General features: G+C 32.9%; 1 protein-coding gene across 8 annotated transcripts in view; it reads left to right on the plus strand.

Moving 5' to 3' along the window:
• SCAF11 (SR-related CTD associated factor 11) overlaps positions 1-17,971 on the plus strand; it is a 73,473-nt gene that overhangs the window by 33,433 nt on the left and 22,069 nt on the right. For 7 of the 8 annotated variants that reach the window (XM_027093524.1, XM_027093523.1, XM_027093520.1 and 4 more), the window contains 3 exons: positions 8,259-8,336; positions 11,498-11,598; positions 13,527-13,588. In XM_027093524.1, coding sequence (XP_026949325.1) covers positions 8,259-8,336; positions 11,498-11,598; positions 13,527-13,588 — 241 coding nt within the window. Of the gene's footprint in view, positions 1-4,010; positions 4,180-8,258; positions 8,337-11,497; positions 11,599-13,526; positions 13,589-17,971 lie in introns of all 8 variants that reach the window. The other variant, XM_027093529.1, reaches the window with a different exon arrangement.

Genomic DNA, 17,971 nt, shown 5'->3' on the forward strand with positions numbered 1-17,971 from the left:
TTGAGTATGTGTTTTTCTCTGAGGATTAGAATGTATAAAATAGGCTTGATTCGTCATCCTTCATTACACTACATGCATCTTTGATACAACCATTAGCTTTATCATGGTGTACAAGTTCAGGTGTCTCTAGGGTAAGTATCTAGAAGTGATTGTAGACTGTGTACATATTCAACTCCACTAGATAGTGCTAAACTTGTCCATGTTTTTAACTATTGTTGAATATTTATAAGTTAAAAATACTTGTAACATACATAGTATTGCAATCAGCACTTTTCTTGCATGTAATATTTTTCTTCTTTTGTGTTACCCCTTTGGATATAAACATTTTGTTGAAGCCAAATTGCTTCTAAAAGAAAATACTTACCGGCTGTACTGCCATAAATTGTGATGGGCAGTGGGGGAGTTGAGGTATTGTTTAAACAAAACTAGTTAACCTTGAAAGCAGAGAATAAACAGAATATTCTGAATTATTTCATTGTCCCTAGTGGGGATAGCAGACATCAGTTAAATAAACCATTAAGTTGAGCAGTAATGAGAACACAATCTACTAATAAAATGTTCATTATAGGGCCTCCCTGGTGGCGCAGTGGTTGAGGGTCCGCCTGCCGATGCAGGGGACACGGGTTCGTGCCGCAGTCCGGTAAGATCCCACATGGCGCGGAGCGGCTGGGCCCGTGAGCCATGGCCGCTGAGCCTGCGCGTCCGGAGCCTGTGCTCCGCAACGTGAGAGGCCCGCGTACCGCAAAAAAAAAAAAAAAAAAAAATGTTCATTATAATTAATAAATGATTACTGGTTAACAAAATCACTTCAAAATTTTCAGTTTGAATCTTTTATTGGTATGATAAAAATTAGATATATTTTGAAGTGTATCAGTGCTTTGACAAATAGAAGCAGATTTCATATTCACTAGTGTTTTTATTCATGGCCATTAGTTATTAAGATCTCTCTTCTCATTTTCCTCAGCCTCCTTCTGTTTTGAAAAAGAGGCATGTAGTTTACTTTGGATTTCAGGATTAGGAAAGAGCATTTGTATTCAGACTCTGCTAACTGGCCCGGCCTTGTGCTAAGGCTTTCTTTTATATTCTTTCATTTAAATTACTATGTTAATGTTTATTTGAAATTCAAGGCATCGATCCTGAACTCTTAAGTTGTTTCTAAATACTTCAAGAGCCTGAAATTAAAATAATTTTTAAAAATTGATCCATAGTTTTAAATTTTACTAATGTTCACTTTTAGTAGGGAGTTAGAAATCAAAAGTGAAATTTACAGTGGTTGGAAATCTACATAATAAGAAAAAAGTACAAAATGTATTCAGGATCACCTTCCTAGTCTTATGTGTCTTTCAGAAATTCTGTTGAGCTATCTGAGATTTATTCTCAAGGTTTATTAAAATTTGATTCAGAATAGCTATCAAGAACCAAGAAGGACTCATTTATTTACTTTCACCTTAATATTTTAATCATTGAAGAAATTCTCCATAAGAAACAAGTAAAGTTAAAGTATTTAATAGTCTAGTATATTTATTTTGGACACATTCCTGAAATTTCTCATGCTCTTAAAATATCTATATCCAGAGTCACAATCAGTTTCAATCTCTTCAAGTTCTAAAATTTTGGTTCTTTGGTTATTTAAAACAAAAGCCATTTAAGGACTAATTAAGTAACTGAATTTAGTCTCTAGATATTCATAGAATGTACTTACCTAGGGCAGAAAGATTCAGAATAATGGAAGCTGGTGGTCTTCATGGCCCATAGCCTAATTGCCTCCCATTAGGGACACTAGAACAAATTGAAATTAAACATGTCCATTCTGTGTTTAGTTTCAAGAAATTCACAGATGGTAAGCCTGCTGGTTTATAAAATAAAAATGATGATGTAGAAATAAAATATTGATCTAAACAAAGACACAGTAATTGACACTTAGGAAAGTTGAAGTTCTTGTTAATTTAAATCATCAGTATTAGAACTGAGAATCTGGAACTAAAGAAGGCCTTTAACCTGATGAAATATGTATAGAACCAATACACTAAAGTTTATCAGCCACTTAGAAAGTTAATTATTTTATCGATACTGTGAGGAAAAATACAGTCTAAACATATTGAGGGCATTTAGTTTACACATAAGTTTAATCTTGATTGTCTGAGTTTGCACATTTTAAAGTAGATAATTAGAAAAGTGAAGGCTAGGGAAGTTTGACACATGGCCATAGCATTGACAGCCAATCATAATTATGATCCTCAATAGACAATAGGGTAACCTACACACACACTAAGAAAATAAGATTTAGGATTTGGCAGGTTGCCAAGAAGTGGTTACAGTTTTGACCCTTAAAAGGGTTAAAGTTTGAGGACTTGGAGACATTTCATGTTTGAAGTGGTTAAGAGTTTTTACTCTATTTAAAGGAACATGCAATATATGTGATTAGGAGGTTTTTGATATTCACTGGGATTCTTTTCTCTTTTAAGTAATGTAAATATTTCCCTTATTTTTAAAGTAATTTTTTTAATGTGATTAACTTTCCTACTATAAGCAAATTATCCTCCCTCAACTTATTTCTCTCAGTCCTCCATTTATATCAAATGCTGACAGCTTCAGTTTGAGAAAGTAAGGTTAATGAAATCAAAATTGCACAGTTGGCAAAGGTATGTTTTCTCTCATGAGACTAGAAATGAAGAGAGTCTTACTGTGATGATGTACGGTTCTTGAAGAAGTCAGACAACAGTGTTCAATGCAGACAGGTGAGGAGTATGTTTTTGGATTAATAGTACATACCAAAAAAAAATCAAAATGTGACCCGTTGACTTATATCTTGACTACTGATATGTTTTATATACAGATGTTCCCTTATGCAGTGAGTAGAAACTTATACATCATTCTAGTGATTAGATTATTGTTTGGTAACATAATTCAGCAAAGTTTTATTGCCTGGATTTTCCCAACAGTTTTTCCTAAGATGTAAATTTTTTCTTTATTCCTGAACTAAACCAAACCTCTCTGTTATGTACTTCTTTGTGAACAATAATGTAAGCATATCTGTGGAGCACTACTGTTAGTCCTTATCTTTATAATCTATAAAGCGTTGTCAAATACATTAATTAATTTAATTATTACAACTTGTGTTGTAGGTGATTCAGAGCTGTCTATCTTCGTCCTTAAAGTAGATTAGAGAGGTTGCTAGTTCTGACTCCTCCAGAACTTGAATTTGTGACTAATTATTCCAAATTCCTAGTTGTTTTCACTCTGTATTGATCCTTTGGTAAAACCTTTGGTAGAGCAAAGAATATTTTTATATTGTGAATGCTCATTACCTAAAGCATATGTAATAGGTTTTCATTTAATATTCTGTTTTTACCAGTTGGGTAAATTAATGTGTATTTCTGTATAGTCTAATTTTAAATGTCAGAATTTGTAAAGTGATTTATACAGATAGTTTATGGGATTTTCTGTTTTTATGCTAGAAAATGAAAGTCTTAACTATTAAATGTCAAAAGAAAAGAAAGGTTAAAAGTAATTCTACCCAACTGTTGTAATTTATTTTTAAGAATATGAAAGAGTTCCTTTTGAGTAGTTGGATAAAAAGTTTTCTTGCTGTTAATTTTATTACTGACAGCCATTTGCCCTGTAGGGATACATTCCTGAAAGCTGTCTTGAAAGATGGTTAAATGTGATAGAACTGTCTTGAAAGAACTGGTTAAATGTGATAGTGTACATGTAGGCCGACTACAGGTGAGCACTTCTTTAGAGGTGCAGACTAGGTATCTTGGGACCATCAAGAAGAAAGGATAGGTCCTAGTGAATGGCTTTAAAATAAGCAGCAACCTCTAATGGTATGCATTCCTAAATCATCTTTATTTGATTTTGAACTGCAGTTTTATATAATGTGCTCTATTTATTAGTAAGAGAGATAAATGTTCTAGAGATTCCCATGAACAGACAAACCTACCTAAAACATAGGTACCGAGATTTAGTCTTTAAGCACTTACCTTTAACACTTGCTTCTCTCTCTCTAGGAGGGGCTATCGGTAGGCAGCCTTTGTGATTGAGGATAGAGCAGCAGCAGGAAGCAAGAAATATTAGAAATCAAGAATCCTGAATTCCCAAATAAGGAAGGTTTCCTGTTCTTACATTTAAATATGGGTTTATCTGAGCTGGGAATTTACAACGCTTCAGAATACTAGGGTATGTTTTACTGAAATCATTAGGAAGATTATTTTTTTCTATCGAAATTGCCTCCTTAACTGATATAACCTCAGTACAGAGCATTCACAGTAAAATGAATGCTCTGTTTTTTCATACACATTACATTGTAAAGTAGTGATCAAATTCTGTTAATTTTGTAGCTGTATCACAAAGTTGAATGATGATATTGGATTACTTTGACTATGAAACTAATTAAATTAGATACTTGAAAAATTATTGAAATAAAAGTCATTGTCAATTTAAATAGGTGAATAATTGAAGGGTATTTTTGTTGTATATAAGAACTCAAAATGGTGAATAACCAAAGGGTATTTATTTTTGTTGTATACAAGGAAAATAAAATTTGGGATAATTTTCTTTAAAACTAAAAATATATTTTAAAGAAGAATTAAGTATATTAGCTAAAATTTTTGAACATTAGTTTTAAATGTGAATTTTTTAAACCACACAACTTAAAAACTAAATTAGTTATTTTAGTGACACAAACTCTGGAAACTAAGATTAAAATATCTTTGAGATTTTCTGAATGGGTATCTGCTGGATTATAAGGATGAAGATTCCTTAGGAATGCTTTAAAATTAGGCCAATGCAAACCATTTTTTAAAACCTTTCTTTTTTTTAACTTTCCTATTAAAGCTGTTTGATCATCATGTGATATATAATTTTATGCTTTAGTACCTACTGATGACAGTGTCTTTGAACTTTGGCTAATATGCTAATGTAAAGTAGCCTTATATTTTTCTTACATTATACATTAACAAAAGATGAAGGATCCATTTAGTTTTTAAAAATCTGTTTTGATTTCTTTTTCATTAAGTTCTCTAGTCACTATTAATTTATTGAGGTATGCTGTGAAGACTTAACTCAGGATAATTAAATTTCTTTTCTGTTTCCCGTTTGAAATGCTTTGCTAAACTGTTTTAAGGTCAGAAATGGATATCATCATTTCTCAGTAGCCATAGCAAAGATATTTTGTCTACTATAGGTAGCTTATTTTCTGACCTATGCTTTTTTTTAATCTGAGGAGGATAACCTGCTTTTAAGAAATTTTTCTGACGGTAAGCCTGAGCCAAAGAAAATCTGTTAACTTGTTTTCTAGTGTTAAGTAGATTATTTTTAGGAAATGTAAGTATATACAGATTACCATAATAGATAGCAGTAGTTTTCTGACTACTATTTTTTATTTGTTTTCTTTCTTTTTGTTTTTGAAATAGCAGTGGAACCCTTTCTCCACATGAAACCTTAGACAAATCCATGACAATTATAGTTAAGGAAAAAAGAACAAAACCAAAATCTTACTCAGAACCCTAATACCTGTAACAGATCAAAATGGAACGGCTCAGGTTAAAACTCTTGTCAGTTTGAACATGGGAAAGGGAAGAGTGCCATTTAGCTGATGTCAACAGAGGAAATTTAATGAAGAAAATGGGATTGTGTAATTTCAGAGTTTTTGAAAGGTTCAATGCATCTGATATAGAATAAATTTCTTTAACACAGTGGCTTTCTTTGGATCTTCGTGTTACAACTTGAAATAGATATTAAAAAATGGAATAGTTTAATTTCCATATATGTCATGAACTTTGAAAATTCCAACAAGAAAAATCACTAAGAATTCAGTCTCTCACATGTATATGTACATCATATTGTGAGTTATCTTTTTGTTAGTGAGCCAAGCTTTTTTATTGTTGGTGCTGTAAAGCTAGTTAATATTTAGAAGACTTTACACAGTACTTAGTGTATGCCATTAATTACTGTGAAAACCTCAGATTATTATTATCTCCATTTTCACAAATGAGACAAAGGAAGGCTATGTAACTTGCTCAAGGTTATACACAGGACAAGATATAAAAATAGACAGTAAATCCAGAGCCCTTACACATGTCTTAATAGTTTTTTAAAAAACATTGAAGGAAACACATTTTATTATTGTTTTATCTTTTTTTTCAAAGATTTTTTTTTTAATGTGGACCATTTTTAAAGTCTTTATTGAATTTGTTACAGTACTGCTTCTGTTTTGGTTTTATGGCCACGAGGCATATGGGATCTTAGCTCCCTGACCAGGGATCAAACCCATATCCCCTGTATTGGAAGGCGAAGTCTTAACCACTGGACTGCCAGGGAAGTCCCTGTTTTATCTTTTTAATGAATTTTATCTAAATTTACCTTTAAAATAGAAATACAAGTATATTTTGAAACTTTAGTAAAAATAAATACTTGAAAGTTTCCACTTTAAAGTATTATTTTGAATTATAAATGTGTTAATATAACCTCTAGTCTAAGAAATTTCATGCAGTAAATGGTAATATAAACAACAGTCACATAGTTACGATGTTGAGTTCTTTGAACTAGAATTGCTATTTGTAATGCATTATTAAAAAGCTGTGGACAGCTTTGTTGCTACTTGTAGCAAAGCTTTTTAAGGTCAAATTTTCTGTAGGGAAAGTACTAGCATCCTAAATGCATAGTACTTGGAAGTAAGCTGAGCTGGGTTCTGCCAGTCTGAATTGGTTTAATATAGTCAGGAAAGTCAAATTTCCTAATTCAGATATGGTGTAGAGCATTTTATCAAGCCCTACCTACTTAAGAAAAGAAAAATCACTTTTTAGCAGAGTAGTAAAAAGTAACTCTGTTTATATTTTGGCTGCTTCCAAAGTGACTCACGAGCTTTGTGAAAATGTGTTATATGATCGAGGGCCACACACAGTCTGTTGTACTTGTGCTTTGTGTAAGCATATCTTGATATGTGCCAAAGTCCAGAAAAGCAAATATCACATTTTTCCACTAGGGAATATAGGATAATTTATCAAAACTTCATTATTATATTATCTATTAGACTATTGCTATTAAATTGCTAGAATCCTGTTTTACTTTTATAACCATAGGTATTAAAATATCACCTTTCAGTATTTTCTTCTTAGGCTACAGAATCTTCCCTTTTACCCTAGTAGACAACATACTTTATCTTAAATTATTTAAATAATATAAGCCTATTCCTATACAAACATTTAATAGTATTATCAGAGAAACTCAATTATAGTTGAAGCATGTTAATTTTGAAAGTATAGGAAATATATTTATGTCAAGATAAAGATGATTTAGAATTACAGAGTGAACAAAGGACAATTTTTCTTAATTTATAAAGAAAGCCTACAATTCAGTTTGAAAAAGACCAGCAACCTAATAAAAAAAGTTAGGCAAAAGGCATGAATAGACAGTTTAAAGAAAAGGAACTTTGAAGAGCCCTTAAACGTGGAAATATTTTCAACCTTACTCATATAAAAGGAAATGTAAATTAAAACTATATGACATACCATGCTGTTAAGAATGGGACAGCTCTGAAATAGTAATATGAGCCAATTTAAAATATGTAATTAAGAGAAAAACAAGATTCAGTTCAGCATCTGTATTATATTTTATATTTAAAAGATACACGTTATGCATAAACATTGGGTATCTCCAAAAGGATACATAAGAAACTACTTCCGGAGAGGGCATCTACATGGCTGAGGGAGCAGCAGAGGGATCCTTGCTTTTCTTCATATCTACAATTTTTTTTATTGCTGGTACAACTGCCTATTCAAAATTATTTTGGGGGAAAATATTGTCATCGAATATTAAAATCTATAAGGGACCTGTCCAAGCCACTCCTTTTACAGCTTATTTAGAGTTACTCAAGTGCTTTGGATCAGAGAGGTAGTGATTTCAGCCCAGCTTTCCTTTCATTATAGCTGTAGTACTCAACTGTGCAGCAAGCCTTAATAGGTATTATCTTGATAACAAAGATCTTATCTCTCTGATCATCGTTGTATTCCACTTATTTAGCATACAGTAGGTGCTCAGTAAATGTTTGAATGAATTTTAAAAATTATGGTATTTATTACTTTGTGGAGTAATACAGGTGGAAAGCATTTCATCTTTATCTTTGAAAGAAGAAAAAATTATTTTTCTATGGTTCCTCTTCCGGTGAAAAACTTACTGTGAATGTGTTTGTTATAGTTTAATTTTGATCTGTTTTAAAGAGACATTCGTAAAGTTATAATTTGTTCATCATTTTTCAGACACTGGCTTCATGTCCTATTGACCGGAAACCTTTTCAGGCGGTGTTTAAATTCAGTGCATTGGAAGGTTGTGTTAAGGTAAGGTTTATATTTTATTTTGTAAAACAAACTCTTTAAACTTAATTGAGATGATTTTGCTTTAAATTTCCAGTTTGAGTATATTTGTGAATTCAACTTTAATGTGTTTAATTTCCATTGAAAAAATGTTTAAATGGAATATTAGATTCAAACACAAACCCCCACAAAAACTTAAGTCCAGAGTACCTGAAAATTATGTTTTCATGAAAAACATAATGTTGAGAAGATTAAACAAAATTAAATATAAAAGGGTGTCTTTGTTCTTAAATTCTGGTGCTTGAAGGAAACTGAATTTAATTCGAGAAGAATAAGGGGGTTTGTGAAGATCTTGAGAGGGACTTCTCATGGTTTCAGTGTTGTCATGGGCAGATGACTTCTTTTGTTACGTACGGTTTTATTGTAATGCTTAATCCTAGTCACATTCTTGAGATTCACGTACCATGCTGATGTTACTTATGATTAAGAACCATGATTATGATTTGTATTCACATGTATTTTTGGCTTACAAATAAAAGAAGGAGATAGGAACATATTCCTGAGTTAATGAATAAAAAGTGAAAAGAGAGTAAGTAGTAATTTACGTAAAGTGAAATGTGTAAGAAAGATTTCTTGAGGTTCTCATTAGTAAGTCAAGAATGGTATACAGTTAAAAATGAGAATACTCAATATATACATATATGATGCCATTGATGGGAAAAACAAACTTCCCAAGTAGCACCAACACTTTGGTTGCTATCTTTGTGAATAGGAAGGGGCATGTAAGCAACATAAAACTATTTAAGCATTAGATGTTCTCAGTGTGGGTGTTTATAATTTGTTTTGATATATTTTTTCCAGATAAGTCTCAGTGACATAAGGTACAAATGAGATTGCAATTCAAATAAAATGACATGTGAAAGATACTGCATGTTGTAATTGTGTTAACTCTGGACATCTATACAAATTAGTATATATCTTGGAGAAAAGATAAAACATTATATATGTGTGTGATAGTATAATCAAAATTAAAGCAACACTTCTCTGAAAGACATGTTCTGTTTTTCCAGACTATATATATTATGTTGCTGAAGCTTCTTTAGCATGAACTAGCTTCCAAAGATATTCTTCTGTAAAATTTTGTTCTGTTGCTTCATGTGAATTTTGTTCTGTTGCTTGGAATAAAAATTTATGTTTTATTTAATAGGGTTTGAGTGTTACTTAAGTTAAAAGTTTGGGGGAGTGTTAATCTAATTTTGTCAAACTTAAAAGGTATTTCTTATCGTGTGTGATATTATCCATACATTCTTTCTTTTTGTTTTATTTTATTTTTTTATACAGCAGCTTCATGTTAGTTATCCATTTTATACACATCAGTGTATACCTGTCAATCCCAATCTCCCAATTCCTCACACCACACCACACCCCACCCCACCTCCCACCCCCTGCCCACCCCCTTGGTGTCCTTACGTTTGTTCTCTGCATCTGTGTCTCAATTTCTGTACTGCAAACGGGTACATCTGTACCATTTTTCTAGGTTCCACATGTATGCGTTAATACATGATATTTTTTTTTCTCTTTCTGACGTACTTCACTCTGTATGAGTCTCTAGATGCATCCACGACTCTACAAATGACCCAGTTTGTTCCTTTTTATGGCTGAGTAATATTCCATTGTATATATGTACCACATCTTCTTTATCCATTCGTCTGTCAGTGGGCATTTAGGTTGCTTCCATGACCTGCCTATTGTAAATAGTGCTGCAGTGAACATTGGAGTGCATGTGTCTTTTTGAATTATGGTTTTCTCTGGGTATATGCCCAGTAGTGGGATTGCTGGGTCATACGGTAATTCTGTGTGTGGTATTATCCATATATTCTTAATATCTTCCTTTGCCCTTTTACTTCTTTTGAATCTTTATTATCCTTTTCCCTTTACAATTAAACTCGAATGGGTCATATATAATTGCTTATATTTTCAACCACTTGTTGGACATCTCCATCTAGAATACCAAAGGAATCTAAATATTAACAAACTCCAAACTCGTCTCATTCCCTGCCCCATCCCCTAACCCCAGTTGTATGGTACCATAATCCCAGTCACCCAGATCAAAAACATCTGGGAGTTTTCCATTTTTTCTCTTTGTCTTATTTTTGCCTGTTCCTTCTGCACAATGTCTTATATTTGTTCCCACTTCATTACCTCTTTGTAGGCCCTCATGCTGTCATCTAGACCTGTTCTACCAATAGAAATATACTACAAACCACTCTATAATATAAAATTTTTAGTAGCCGCATTAAAAGACCAAAAGGAAACAGTTAAATTGAATTTTTATATTTTATTTAATCCAACATATCTAGTGTATTATCTCAACATGTAATATTTTAGAAGAATTATTATTGAAGGATTTTATTTTTTGTTGTTGTTTTCATTGAAATCGGGTGTATATTTTACACTTACAAGTACATCTCAATTTAAACCAGCCACATTTCACATGCTTAATAGTATGTGGCTAGTGACTATTGTCTCATACAGTATAGATCTACACTGTTATAAGAACTTTTTTCCAGTTTCCTGACTTTTATAGTTTCCCTTAACTGGTTCATTCTCCATATCACTGCCAAAGAAAACAGATTTGATCATCTCATTCACATGCTTTTAAAACTCTATTTTCTGATTCCTATAGAATTATTTTCTTATTCAGGACCCTTTACAGTCTGGTCCTAATACATTGTATCAGCTTCATATCCTGCTAATTTTTTCTTCCCCATCTGCATTGGCTTCTTACTGTTTCTTATAACTGTGTTCCTTCCATTTAGAATATTTTTTCCTTATACAGATTCCTACTCATTCTTGAAGACCGACTCATAAATCATCTACTCATTAAAGTCTTCTCTGATATCCTCAAAATCAGTTCTACATGTATACAAAGATCTGTGTTTATATTTGTTATGAGCACTTAATCTATTTACATGCCCCTCTCTTACTGTTATGTTTCCCCAGAGCTTAGCACACATACTAAGTTTATTTTAGCATGCTTGAATTAATAAGCGTATGTATTTGGGCTGCACGTTCATTCAGACAATTTTGTTTCTTTAATTTTTTGTCCTTTCAAGGGAAATGTGTAGGTTATCATTTGTGATGCCAGAATCAGTCTAAATAAGTGATTTTGCTTTTTCTCACAGGTTCACATAAAAAGACAGTTGAGAGAAACAAATGACAAGAAAATTGAAAGCTCTTTTAAGAAACAGCTGTCCTGTCAGGAAAATTCTAAAAGCTGTATGAGGTTAGTGCTGAACTTCAGAAGTGGAATCCAACTGTGTAGAATCAGAAGATAGCTAGTAAAAAGAAAAAAAGTACTTAAAAAAATGAGGTTTTTTGTATTTAATTTGAGGTGAGGTTTAAATGTATTTAATTACTTCTTTTAAAGCACACCCTTGATAAGTTAAGGAAGGACCAGCTGAAATCTGAGAATATAATTTATTTGACCTCTATCTTTGATGAATTAGTTTTTTTTAGTTTTTTCCTAATTTGTTTTAGATCGATACTTTTGTACAATAAAAGTTACAACAGTGTAAAATTTCTGTAAAATTTTCTGAATGCTTACGCATTTTTGTACATATCAGAAACAAATATGGATAAGCATTGGTGCACAGCCCACATTTTGAGTAACTGCTCTAGTATTTATGGACAGAAAGTAGAAAGTAACCAAAGATACAGTACAACATTCTTCATGAGACAGTTGTAATTGAAACTACTTATTATCTTTCTCATTTTGTTTCTCTGTGTTATAGCAGACACTTGCTACTGCTATAACAAATGTTTATTGTTTAAAAAAATTTTTAAACACGTTTGGATTTGTTTCATTAACTGCTATTGTTAAAACGTAATTGCCTAGAAATACTTAGTACACAGGTTTAACAGATATTAACATATTTTTGAATTAAATTGAATTAATAGTGTACTGGAGATTCATTTATTATTAATACTTAAAATAACTTGTTACAGTACATTTAAAATTGAAGCCCTTTTTGATCTGAAGTATATTTAGAGCTGTCCAAAAGTTGTCAAAGTCATAATTAAATCTATGATTCATTAGTACATTTCATCAGAATACTAATATCTTAAGAGAGTAAATATATTAGTTACCAAAACAGTTAACAATATTCCTTGAGATTTATTGGATCATGCAACTAATTTAGAACCCTGTAGCTCTTTAGAAGTTATAGACTTTTGGGAAGTTACAGACTTCTTTGGTAATCCTAAGAAAACTATAGACAACTACTATCCGAAAACATACTTAGAGATAAAAGTTTTTAGATTTTAAGGGATTCCTGGAACACTCTGTTCAAGAGCCCACCCATAAAGCCAGTTAATAACTGCAGTAGAGCAAATTTTATTTACAGTTTCTTTTAATTATATCTGAGTCGGCTTTGAGTCTTCCATTTATGGTTATATAGTAAATAGCACATTTTTCCCAAGCATAGTGAAGAAATACCTTTTGCTAGCTTCATTATTGATTCATCTCCTATTCTTGGCTGTGACAATGTCATAGGTAGGCATTTTTTGAGAATTACCCAGTTCTCTTGGCTCGTGCTGAGAGTGCAGTGCTCATCATTGTATGACCTGTGATAGGGTCATACAGTGGGTCTAACAGAGCTGAGGTAGTCCACATGCTTAACTGTTTTTTCTCAAGGACTGTGGTAGAGGGATGGTATAGGGATGTAATGCAAAATACTAATGCAAAATAATAATTTGCTTTTGCTCACCAAGTCATACCCTTAATGATTTCTTCCAAGGTGGAAAATCTGTCAGCTATTAGATTTTTACCGTACATTATTTTGGGAGTCTTTTGGATGTTTTTAGAATTCCTCTCATTCAATCTTATGTTTATGAGGCATATGCCTCATTTCCTGCACTTAGAAGATATCCCATTCAGTGTTGCCTCTCCCTTCTAAAGCTGTAAAACTCCTCTTTCTGATAGTTTCTCCCAGTTCCAGGGAAAGGGATTGCAAGAGTGTTTTGTTTCTTGTTAGTGAATCTCCATTGCAGTCATTGGAGTGGCAGCTAAGTGGGGAGTCCAACTAATCATGTTTTCTTTGCTAAAATTTAAAACTCAGTGCATAATACTTTCAATTTGGTGGGCAGTGGATTGAAAATAAATGAGCAAAGTAACAGTTTTCTCTTATTTCATCTCTTTATTGGTGTTTACAGAAAAAAAGTCAAAAGAGAAGATCTATTAAGTGCAAAACTTTATGACTTGAAGATGATATACAGTAAGTGACTTTCTTACTTGTGTGTTCTACCTTTTTTTGTTTCTTACTTTAATGCTTGTGCCAAAGTTCTTGTAAGTAATATTTTGGCTTGGAAAATAGTCATGCACAGAACTCTGCTGAGCTCTGTACACTGTATTCAGTCCTACATAAACTGCTTTCATGGAGTCATTTATACTGTTTCCTGCCTTTTTTATTTTCATGCTCAGCTGTAAGGAGGGAAGGGGAGAGTGAATGAGTGTGTGTGTGTGTGTGTGTGTGTGCGCGCGTGCACGCGCACATGTATGTTGGGAAGAAAAAGGAGAAAAGGATGTTTTCCAACTCCTTGGTTAGCAACCTACATTGTGGTCCTACTCCACTCATTAGTGCAGAAGTCCTTATGGGAACTGAGATGAAATACCTTGTGGGACAATAACTGTAAACAGTAACAAGAGAAGCCTGTGACAGTGAGAAGGTAATTCATAGTTCCCAGAGGAAGTTGTGGTTTGGCTTTGAGCCACACTTTTAATTTGAAACTTTATTTGGAAATAAAGCATTTCTTACATATTTATCTAAATGAGCAGTTAGATATGCCTGTCTCTTGTTGTCTAGTGTATGGTTCTTTAATACAGGAAAGCTTTGCAGCAGGGCCTGAGAAAAATGGCACTATAGTGCTTTGTGACTCCTCTTTGGAGCTCAAGCGGTTTATTCTTGTTACAAAGAACAACTTACTATAGGCTAATTGTAAGCAGGGAGAAGTGAGCATTTATTTTCCAGGCCAGGTTATAATTAATTTCTATTTATAGATAGAAAGAATTAATGAATTTATCTTAAAACTAAATGATAATCAACTTCATTTTTTATACGTTTGAATACCAAGTTTGGTTGTTGTTGTTATTGGCTTTTTTATTTGAATTAACATGATCTCAGGATTATAGATAACCCCAGATTTACAGATTAATGAATGTCTGTCTTTGATAATTTACTCTTAAAGTGGAATTTCACTAAAAGGACTTTATGGTTAGATAAGCATTTTTCTTTTGTTAAAGAACTTTAGGTATCAAAACTTCTTTGTTTTTCTGTGTCATTGCTGTAGAATAGCATCCTTTTTAATGAATAGCCTTTGTTTGGTAATTCTAGGATCTGATGTAAAATTTACTGCTAAGGAAGAGTAAATGATGTTATAGATTTTCTCTAGATAATCTGGCCCATTCTCCCTATGATAATCTTAGTTTTAAGACTACTGTAATTTTCTTTAAGTATGTATCTCCTGCCTGGACTTATTTTTAGAGAGGAAAACATAGGCAAATCTTAAATCTATAGTGCTTCAGTATGGTGAAGGCCATTTATAAGACTCTTTGATTCATTTGGATTTGAGAATTTGTTTTACTATTCAGAATATGAAATACTAAACAAGTTTTCAGGGGACATCGTAAGCCAGTTGAATAGCTAATTTTTTCCTTCCAATTTATGTATATAAATATATATATACATATATAAATTATGTATATAAATTATGTGCATAATTTGTGTATATTACATATATAAATTATGTATGACATATACAACACTAAGTTTAAAGTGTACAGCATAATGATTTGACTTACATACATCATAAAATGATTACCATGGTAAGTTTAGTGAACATTCATCATCTCATATAGATACATTAAAGAAATAGAAAAAAAAATTTTTATGCTTGTGATGAAAACTCTTAGGATTTTCTCTCTTAATGACTTTCATGTATAACATACAGCAGTGTTAATTATATTTATCATGTTGTACATTACATCCCTAGTACTTATTTATCTTATAACTTGAAGTTTGTACCTTTTTACTTCCTTTATCCAGTTCCTCCTTCCCCCACCACCTGCCTCTGGTAACCACAAATCTGATCTTTTTTTTCTGTGATTTTGTTTGTATAAGTGATATCATACAGTATTTGTCCTTCTCTGTCTGACTTATTTCACTTAGCATAATTCCCTGTAGGTCCTTGCATGTTGTTGTAAATGGCAGGGCTTTATTCTTTTTCGTGGCTGAGTAATATTCCATTGTGCGGAATATGTGTGTGTGTGTGTGTATCTCACATCTTCTTTATCCATTCATCTATTGATGGGCACTTAGGTTGCTTCCATATCTTGGTTATTTTTATTTTTTTTATTATTATTTTTTTTGTGGTACGCGGGCCTCTCACCATTGTGGCCTCTCCCGCTGCGGAGCAGAGGCTCCGGATGCGCAGGCTCAGCGGCCATAGCTCACGGGCCCAGCCGCTCCGTGGCATGTGGGATCTTCCCGGACCAGGGCACAAACCTGGGTCCCCCGCATCGGCAGGTGGACTCTCAACCACTGCGCCACCAGGGAAGCCCTCTTGGTTATTTTAAATAATGCTACAGTAAACATGGAGGTGCATATATCTTTTTGAATGACTGTTTTTGTTTTCTTCGGATAAATACCAAGGGATGGAATTGGTGGATCATATGATACCTCTAGCTTTAATCTTCTTTCTCAAGATTGTTTTGGCTATTCAGTGTCTTCTGTGTTTCCATACAAATTTTGGAATTATTTGTTCTGGTTCTGTGAAAAATGCCATTGGTATTTTGATAGAGATTGCATTGAATCTGTAGATTGCCTTGGGTAGTAGTGTGGTCATTTTAACAATATTAATTCTTCCAGTCCATGAACATGATATATTTTTCCATCTGTTTGTGTTGTCTTCAGTTTCTTTCATCAGCGTCTTATAGGTTTCCAAGTACAGATCTTTTACCTCCTTAGTTAGATTTATTCCTAGGTATTTTATTCTTTTTGATGGAATTTTGAATGGGATTGTTTTCTTAATTTGTCTTTCTGATAGTTTGTTGTTAGGGTAGAGAAGTGCAACAGATTTCTGCATGTTAATTTTATATCCTGCAACTTTACCAAATTCATTGATGAGTTCCAGTAGATTTTTGGTGGCCCCTTTAAGATTTTCTATGTATAATATGTCATCTGCAAACAGTGACAGTTTTCCTTCTTTCTTTCCAATTTGGATGCTGTTTGTTTCTTTTTCTTGTCTGATTGCTGTGGCTAGGACTTCCAAAATTATGTTGAATAATAGTAGCGAGAGTGGGCATCTTTGTCTTGTCCCTGATCTTAGAGGAAAATGCTTTCAGCATTTCACCGTTGAGTGTGATGTTCGCTGTGGGTTTGTCATATATGGCCTTTATTATGTTGAGGTGTGGTCCCTCTGTACCCACTTTATTGAGTTTTTATCATAAAGGGTGTTGAATTTTTTTTAAAAGCTTTTCTGCAGCTATTGAGATTATTGTATGGTTTTTACTCTTCAGTTTGTTAATGAGTATCACATTGATTGCTTTGTGGATATGGAACCATTCTTTCATCCCTGAGATAAATCCCACTTGATCATGGCATATATGATCGTTTTACTGTACTGTTGAATTTGGTTTGCCATTATTTTGTTGAGTATTTTTGGGTGTATGTTCACCAGTGATATTGGCCTTTAATTTTATTTTTTTGTGATATCTTTGTCTGGTTTGGTATTAGGGTTGCTGGCCTTGGAAACGTTACTTCCTCTGCAGTTTTTTGGAATAGTTTGAGAGGGGTAGATATTAACTCAGTGTTTGGTAGAATTCACCTGAGAAGCCGTCTGGTCCTGGACTTTTGTTTGTTGGGAGTTTTAAAATTTTGAATAGGTAATTTTTAATTATAGTTCTTAAAAAACGTATTTCCTGCCAGAAGGTTAACATTATCCAAGGCCTGTAACTTAATGCCATGTCTACTTATGTTAAGGTGCCTGATGTCATTTGTTTGGTTTAGGATAGGCAGAATATTCTTTATACTTTATGAGTGGGTAGAACAAGAGTACTAATACCTATCATGTAATTATTAGCAGATGTCTTAACTGAACAAGTCTGGATTGAGTTGAAGGGTATTGGGTACTTACTGATTACCCATTTAGATTTTTTTCTGTGATGTTGCTTTTTACTTGTGGCGTTTAATACATCTTACTTAGACAGTTTTTCTTCTAGCATTGAGATAGATTATGTACCTGATGAAATAGCTTACATTTAGTTATCATGTTTAATGAAGATTATTCAGGTGTAAATTCTAAATCCATACTCACCACATACTCAGTATGAGAAGTTCGTACTAGGAGAGCAAAAGGGAATTGAGATGAACTCATTCATTCAACGGACTCTGAAGCAGCTCTGGACTCTTAGGGTTGTAGTAATGCACAAAAGAGACAAAGTGCTTGCTAACAGAGTATCTTTTGTGGACAATAAAGAGATAAATGTATAATATGACAGGTGTTATACGTGCTTCAAAGAAGAATAAAGTAGGGTAAAGGGACAAAGGATGATGACGTTCTGGAGGTGATTATATAAGGCATCAGGGAAAGCCTCTTGGATT

The sequence above is a fragment of the Aethalodelphis obliquidens genome, unplaced genomic scaffold (genome assembly GCF_003676395.1).
Source record: "Aethalodelphis obliquidens isolate GAN/ISIS:26980383/991018 unplaced genomic scaffold, ASM367639v1 scaffold84, whole genome shotgun sequence".
NCBI lineage: Eukaryota > Metazoa > Chordata > Mammalia > Artiodactyla > Delphinidae > Aethalodelphis > Aethalodelphis obliquidens.